Source organism: Triticum aestivum, chromosome 2B (genome assembly GCF_018294505.1).
Source record: "Triticum aestivum cultivar Chinese Spring chromosome 2B, IWGSC CS RefSeq v2.1, whole genome shotgun sequence".
NCBI lineage: Eukaryota > Viridiplantae > Streptophyta > Magnoliopsida > Poales > Poaceae > Triticum > Triticum aestivum.
This window is the reverse complement of record NC_057798.1, coordinates 154,543,329-154,551,169: the sequence shown is the minus strand read 5'-3', so window position 1 is coordinate 154,551,169 and position 7,841 is coordinate 154,543,329. Positions and strand designations below refer to the sequence as shown.

Genomic DNA, 7,841 nt, shown 5'->3' with positions numbered 1-7,841 from the left:
CGATGATCTGCGCGGGGTCAGGGAGTTTGGCATCCTGCAGCTCGGCAGCCACTATCTCGTGGCCGCTCTCTGCCTCCCGCCGTCGTCGGATGACTATCACCTTCAAATCTACTCGTCCGAGAAAAAGTCCTGGACCACTAGGACACTGCCCAATCCATGTCCTCGGATCCACAGGATTATACCCGACAAGGTGATCTCGCTTGGAGAAGGCTTACTAGGGTGGGTTGATTTGTCACACGGCCTGCTGATGTGCGACTTGCGTCAAGATAATGTAAGATTCATCCCGTTGCCGGAGCTGTTACCTGGGAACAGATACAAACTAAATTGTCCCATTCCGCCTAGCACCGCAAAGAGAAAGAGAAAACTAGAGGACGAATCTCACCCAAATCTCTGGTGGTTTCGGGATCTCACATGCGTTGATGGCGTGCTCAAATTTATTGAGATGGAGAATCTTGCTCCTGGAATCCAGTGCGAGAAGGAGGGTTTTATCTACGATTAGGACTTGATCATGTCGCTCGAGCGCAAAGAGGATTGGAATTCCAAGCAGCTGTATTTTGGGGGTGCCTGTAGGGCTGTCACATGGACTCGGACAGTTTCATCTAACGGTTGGCGCCAGACATGCGCTGCTGATGTCGCTGACATCTTGGTTGACGACGGATCAGTGCATTCGTCTTTGTTGCCCGGGCTGGGCAAAAAGTTGACACTGGGGGACCTCTACTCAGCTTTCCCTATCCTGAGCCCGGATGGTGACGATATTCTTTATCTCAAATCTGTGTTGGAACCTAGTATTCAGGATGGATGGGTGGCCGCTCTTGACTTGGGAAACAAGGCAGTGAAAGCAATTGGAAAGTATTATCTTCCGGATGATTTTTATTACGAACTTCGCTATGACCTTCAACATCCTTTCTTTGCCTGTACATTGTCCCGCCATCTGGATATGACTCCAGGTAACTGTTAGCTGCTCTTATTGTTCGCCATGCCTATGCAATGCTTACAGTCCTTATCTACTTAGTTATTATGTTCTTCTTGTGACTGCTTGCCTTGGCAAATTAACCTGGGGGCTGTTTGGAGCCACTTGATGTCTGCCTGATGCCTGCATATTGCTTTGTGTGTTTTCTGCATATTTGCCGGTTTCCTAAGAAACCCAGGATTGTGAGTATGGTGTTGCTTATGAATTTAGCGGTTTGTGTAGGCACTGAAGTCTCAGCGTGTCGCAAGATCCCAGAGGAGGCTAGCAGCTCTGCAAATCATCCAAGTAACTCCTCAGTAAGTATTTTGCATCACTTTTTATTTCAAAGAAAGAATTTCCGCCAAGTAACTTGCCATTTCTTCTGTGCATAGATCTGTGTGGGTGAGCTCAATTCCTGCGAACCAAGGAGCAAAATCCAATGGCAAGCTTCTTATTCTCTTCGGAACCTCTCTTCTCCTAAGGCCTGGGCACCTATGATCCGACTTAGATCAATTCATTCTATAATTTGATGGCTATTTTCCAATTAGTTTTACCTGATCTCTTGCCTAATTGACTTTCTGTTCATCAGGCCATTGGAATGGGCTCAGAAAAACAAGCGTGCACGGTATGCTGCTGGGAGTATTATGCAGAATGATCATATTTCCCAGGTCCATCCTATTGAAAATAATCTGCGGAAGGTTCCGCGACGGCAGTCTAATTTGAGTTCTATTTATTATCAGTGGCTCATCTGATTTCCCTCTCTCACTTTCTCTTTTATTGGCGATGCGAGCAGCAGCTTGATGAGAAGGTGCTGGAGCTAGAGCGGGAGATAGAGCATGAGCTAGAGCGGAAGAAAGAGCGGAAGGTATATTTGGCCGAGATCCATGTGAACTTGCTTTTGTGAATTTCGTCCTTGTGCTGTTGTTCACTTTGCCATGCATCTATAGTTGGCAATCCCATATGCCCTGTTTCCAAACCATATCCCCTTAATCGTTCAGCAAGATTAATTAGAATGCACCATTGACAGACACAACAGCAGTGCTTCAAAAAGTGGGATGTGCAATGCTATCCCCCTGGGCAGTCATTGTGGCCCCAAAACAATCTGGTATGTCGTATTCCATATACCCTGTTTCACAGTTGTCTATTTTCTCATCATCATCAAGAAAGATTAATTAGAATGTACCATTCCAGCCAGCGCGGCAATACTTCAACAAGCCAGATGGACCATGTGGCCCTGGTTATGCATCGTTTGCCCCTGTACATGGTCGTCACAACTACCAGCCACTGTGGCAGAAGCCACCACCATTAAAACAGCTTTTCACTTATAGCAGTGAGTTTGGACCTCATGAGGTAAAAACATTGGTGAAGCTTATGGTATTCTGCTATCTCCTCTATTGACATGTAGCTCTGTAGCCCTGGAACGGACCATCGTCACGTTAAAAATTACTCGCAAGATACATTTTCTTGGTAGTAACTCTCTCACATGTGCTGTTACGGTTGATGGGTGGACATGTTCTGTGCAATTTTGTATTATGTGTTTTGAAAGTAAAAAGGAGGAAGAAAAAACCTATGAGCACCAAGTTTAAAATATGTAATCAGTAAGCCTAAAAGCAACTAAACTGTTATATTCATTATTTGAGTTCATTTGAATATAATAAGCAACAAAGATGAAATTATCTATTTCTGCTATGCTGTGATGTGCTACTTTTTTATGTGCTGCCTAGGTGTCTGTTTTTCCATCATCTTACTATCAGCTGTTGCCTATGATTTCAGGTACCCCAGCCATCCGTCAACAATAGCAGTGGAGTCATCTACCATTGATTCACCTCCTCCTTCGCAGTGTCATCCAACACCTAGTGAGGTAAAAGCAGTACTGAAAGCCTGTGTTTGCTGACATGGTCCTCTTTTAGACAGTATAGACATGGAGTGAACCTTTCATTAAGATTACTTCTTCAACATGGTCATTCTTGCTAGTAGTTCTGCGCTTGTTGCATATGCAGAACCCTTGTGTGTTTCAAACTTGAAATTTGAAGAGGGTTACATATTGTCAATACTATGCAAGGTAATATCCTCTCATAGTTTGACACTGTTGCTTGTGGTCTATAGGATCATTGCTTATGGTCCGAACTGTGAGAAATGTTTATTTCCTACTCCCTCCGTTTCCAAATATTTGTCTTTCTAGAGATTTCAACAAGTGACTACGTACGAAGCAAAATGAGTGAATCTACACTCTAAAATATGTCTACATACATCTGTATGTTGTGTCCATTTGAAACGCCTAGAAAGACAAATATTTGGGAACGGAGGGAGTAGAAATTGTTTGGAAACCAGTAGTAATCATGGCTATGCTTCTGGTAACAGGGGACCTCTTCCTTCGAACCGCTGGGAGATACATGATGTCTCTTTCCAATAGCCAAGGTAAGGTGAAGAAGTTTTATCTAGATCTTAACAGTAGCCAAGCTGCTGATCGAAGAAGAGGCCTGATGACGACGCCACTGGAGCTGTTAATATATGTATTTATGTACTCCCTCCGTTCCAAAATAGATGACCCAAAGAGTAGTAGATGGGCAAAACCATCCTACCTTCCAGTGTGGTGTATGTGTACGGGCTTAGTACTGGACTGCCTTATTATAGTAACCTACCTAGCTGTTGAATTGTATAGGTGATGTTTATCTTCTTCAAGTTTATGCGTCGCTATCTTGGGCGACGCTCAGGCTAGCAGGAGGTTTGCTCTGGCTGGAATGTGGACCTCCGTACTGTTTTGTGGGCCTGTGGGCTGTGGCAGATGTTTTCTGCTCCCTCCGTATCTAAATATAAGTATTTTTAGAGATTCTACTACAAACTACATATTGATGTATATAGACATATTGTAGTGTAGATTAATTCATTTTGCTCCGTATGTAGGCCATGGTGGAATCTCTAAAAAGACTTATGCTATTTAGGAACGGGCTCATCCTGGTGTGTGGGTTCGCTGGGGCTAAATTTTGTGTTTTGACCCTTTGTGAAAGTTTAGCCGGAGTTGACCCTAGTCTGATTTTTTTTCCAGATCTGACCCTTTTTCTACCGCTAGAGTCTATGACGGTAAGGTATAAGAGTGTGGTATAAGAGCCTACACGGCAGGGATGCACACCCTACCGCAAATAATTTTCAAGTATAGTGAATGTTTGGCGGTAGGGCCGCACTGCGCTGACGTGGATAAGTTGGCTACCACCAGGGGCCTTGGCGGTAGGCTAGTATACCTTACTGTCATCGACCCCTGCGGTAGGAAAAGGGTCAGATCTTGAAATTTTTTTTTAGCTAGGGCCGGATTCGGCTAAGCTTTTGCAAAAGGTTCAAAACGTCAAATTTGGCCTTCGCTGGATGAGCTGTGTAGCAGCCGCAGTGGTAAATTTTGTTAGAGTTAATTAACATGTGTTAGTTATGGGGTAAATCGTCCCTCAGTCGGGCAATTAGCACTAATGCTAACCGTCGCATCCGTATGGAACGGACGCATCCTCTGGTTGCGTCCCTCCAACTTGTATATAAGCATCATCGTCAATGAAAGAGAGACACCGTTCACTTTTACATCTCTGTCTATTTTCTCTCGTTTTGTAACACGTTATCAGCATGCTCTAAGGGCCAGTTCTTTTCGCTTTATAATTCTGGAGAATTATGATTCTGTAAACTGCCCACAGAATTGTCTGTCCAGTTCTTTTCCGTAATTCTAGCATGTGATTGTTGTATGAGTTGTGTGCCGAAATGTCTGTAACGCCTCTAGATTGAACTGAGGGTTGAATTGCTAACACTTGGTTATTTTGGACATTCTCATGTCTAATATTACAATATAAAATAAATATCAGAGGAGCCATCAATCCATACAATTTAGAAAACAAGTGAGCATACAATTTTTTTACTGCATTACAAATAGGTGCTGCCCAGACTGAAGATTGTAAATTCAGATAACTGCTAGCATCCAATGGTATTTTTACAGAGATAAGAGTTCAGGTTCCTAGTCACAACATTGGACAAAATTACAGAGAAGAGACAGAGAAGAGAGGAGACAGAACAGAGAAGAAAGAGACGCGATGGCAAGCAGCACTACTCTTTCCTTCCGGTGAGCGCTCCTGCTCTGCTTTCCTGCTCGCCGCGGTGAGCTGAGAGGATTTGGGGCCGAGCAGTCAGCTCGGATGACGAGGAAGAGCACCTCACCATCGGGTTGGGATGAGGCGGCCTGGGGAGAGGGATGGCCGATCTCCGGCGAGGGATGACTGAGATCGGGATGGCGGCCTGGGGCGAGCTCGGAGGGCGGCCTGGGGCGAGCTCGGAGGGCGGCCTGGGGCGAGCTTGGGCGAGGGCTGGCCGAGCTCCGGCGTCGTGCGAGCTCAGGCGAGGGCGGCCTGGGGCGAGCTTGGGCGAGGGCTGGCCGAGCTCCGGCGTCGTGCGAGCTCGGGCGAGGGCGGCCTGGGGCAAGCTCCGGCGAGGGCTGGCCGAGCTCCGGCAAGGAAGTTGAGATCTGGGCGGCAGGCGTCTAGCCCGAGCGTACGCGCCCGAGTAGCAGTGTACGTGTAATATGACGCTCGAACAGGGGTAGACACCAGCAGCGAACCGTTTTGTTTTGCGGGAGCTCGCAGAATTGCCAGAATCGTGGGTGGGGGGTGCTTTTGGATTGCACTACTGATTCTGATAATTCTCAGATGATTCCTGAGGTAGAAACGAGTTCTTTTGATTCTCGTAATTCTTCATAATTGGATCAAAAGAACTGGCCCTAAGGCCAGAGAGAAAACCGGCAGCGACGGCGGCTGCACACCGCATCACACCGGCCTAAGGCAGAGATGGCGGCGATGGACCACATCGTCTGGGGCACCACGTGCTCATGCCCTTTGACGCAAGATCCAATGGCAGAGCACCTTTGACGCAAGATCCAATGGCCGGGACGACAACAAACACAACGCTTGCGCCCTCCGTCACACTGCGGCCAACGCGAGCGCTCTCGGCGATGCTACTCAGCCTCCAACACGAGGCTGGCGGCCCTCCTTCTAGATAAGCGAAGACGGTGTCCTTCTTACCATTGTATTTCCATTGACCTTTAGATAGATGGGTCTCTTTATCCTCACTCCATATTCCATTTTTCTCCCTACACTTCGCTCAAATGATAAGGGGTATACCCGACCCGAATATTGATAGAAATTCCCATAAGGTCCTTTAAATATTGATAAGGTATTATCAATCATATGGGCAGGAAAGACCCCCTGTAAAAAAAATTATTATTAATAATAATAAATAAATAAAATGATATATATATATATTTGTAAAATAAATAAATAATAATATTAAGCAATATTGAAAATGTAAGCAGCCTTGGCATGTATGTACGCATACACTGACACGAGGATTCTTGAAGGCTCAAGAAGCTCTCAAGGCTAATCGCATGAAGATCTGTATGGCCGAAGAGCGAAGACTGGTACACAAAGACTAGCCAATTATTCACCGAGAGACAATGCCACGTGAAGAAAGCAAAGATTCCTGAAGATTGAAACTTGTCGGCACTCTCTCGCACTTTTCTATATTATTAGAAGGACACGTGTATACCCTAGTAGGACACGTGTGCATGCTACCGTGGGTAAAATAAGTGAAGGAAGTCTCCCGAAGGCCACCTTGCAGCCACCCCTCGCGGCTATAAAAGGAGATGCTGGGCTCAAGAAGAGAACACAAGAGACGGGAGAGCACGGAGCACTCAAAGCATCGAGACTCTCCACCAGAGCACCACTTCCTTCGTAGTCTAGCCACCACCACTACTAGTAGAATAGCCAAGAAGGCGCTTAGTTCGCCAAGAGTTTGAAGATAATTTCCTAGTTGTGTGTAATCCCTTCGGGGCCTCCCGAAAGGGAAAACCATATGTAAATTATGTTGTTGAAATGATGTAGTTTCTTGGTTTCACTTAGTGCTTTTATTTATGAATTTATGGGACGAGTTCTTATGCTAGGGATCCTATAGGAAAAACCTCTGCGTGTGTAGTTCTCTGTGTAGCCAGAGTGGCGTTTGAATGAGAACCTTGTGGCCGTAGAGAAGTGTTCCCTTTGGGTGGAACTGCCTGGGAAGACGATAGGAATTTACCCCATAAATTTGCAATTAAAACTGCTAAGTGAACATAACTAGCTACATCTGATGCAACATAATGAAAAATATGGTGAGTACTGAGTAGGATTTTACACCTTTGCGCACATCGCCGGACGAATTGTTGGCCTCGCCAGCCTCTAAATAGATCCTGCATTAAATATATAATCAAGTTAGGACGTGAAGATAATCATATTGAATTAAATATTGTTGTGAATAGTGGAATACTATTCCAAATAGTGTATTCAATAGTGGAGCACTATTGTGAATAGTGCCCTACCTAGTGAATAGTAAGTACTATTCAAGATAAAAAGAATACCTGTCTACCACTTCCACCTAATCCCAAATTAACCCAATCAAAATCTAATCACATAGTAACTATATAATAATATATATATAATTTTTTTCCATATATTGTTGGTATCAGGTCCAGCGTTTAATCATTGAAAGGTTAAAATATTTAAACTTAGAAGTTAGCGCAGGTAAAGTAATTAATACTAAGGAAAATCTAAATATAAGGTGTAGAGTAAATCCTTCTGAAGAGCATATCTGGCATTCATCTCATAGCCAGTTAAATACGGTTGTCGATTTGATATATAACTTTTACATATCTTGGGGAAAAAGACAAGCTAATTTAGACCAAAAATTTGAAAGTTTATTCAAAGAATACCAAAAGCTTGCTGATAAGTATTCAGGTTTGAATAATAAAATTGATCTAGCTTTACATAAGCTAGAGGAAGCAAAAGCAAGACAGAATACAGTTTCCAAGAATAACGATTATATTAAAGAAGAAGTGTTA

The 7,841-nt window shown here is 44.4% G+C and overlaps 1 protein-coding gene across 6 annotated transcripts; it reads left to right on the top strand.

Annotated features, from left to right (window-relative positions):
* The first annotated feature begins 498 nt into the window (after window positions 1–498).
* On the top strand, window positions 499–3,890 carry LOC123044033 (uncharacterized). Of its 6 annotated transcripts, XR_006419790.1 has the most exons (10): window positions 499–947; window positions 1,193–1,266; window positions 1,342–1,391; window positions 1,539–1,647; window positions 1,743–1,814; window positions 1,977–2,054; window positions 2,141–2,299; window positions 2,723–2,810; window positions 2,950–3,011; window positions 3,311–3,890. XR_006419790.1 is itself a non-coding variant. In XM_044466653.1 (9 exons), the coding sequence occupies exons 1-8, from the start codon at window positions 509–511 to the stop codon at window positions 2,768–2,770; spliced, it is 996 nt and encodes a 331-aa protein (XP_044322588.1). In that variant the 5' UTR covers window positions 499–508; the 3' UTR covers window positions 2,771–2,810; window positions 3,311–3,890. The 6 variants fall into 6 exon arrangements, 4 of the variants coding, with proteins under 4 accessions (XP_044322588.1, XP_044322587.1, XP_044322584.1 ...); XR_006419789.1 differs by having other exon boundaries at window positions 2,723–3,011; XM_044466653.1 differs by lacking the exon at window positions 2,950–3,011 and having other exon boundaries at window positions 1,539–1,617; window positions 1,746–1,814.
* The last annotated feature ends 3,951 nt before the right edge of the window (window positions 3,891–7,841 follow it).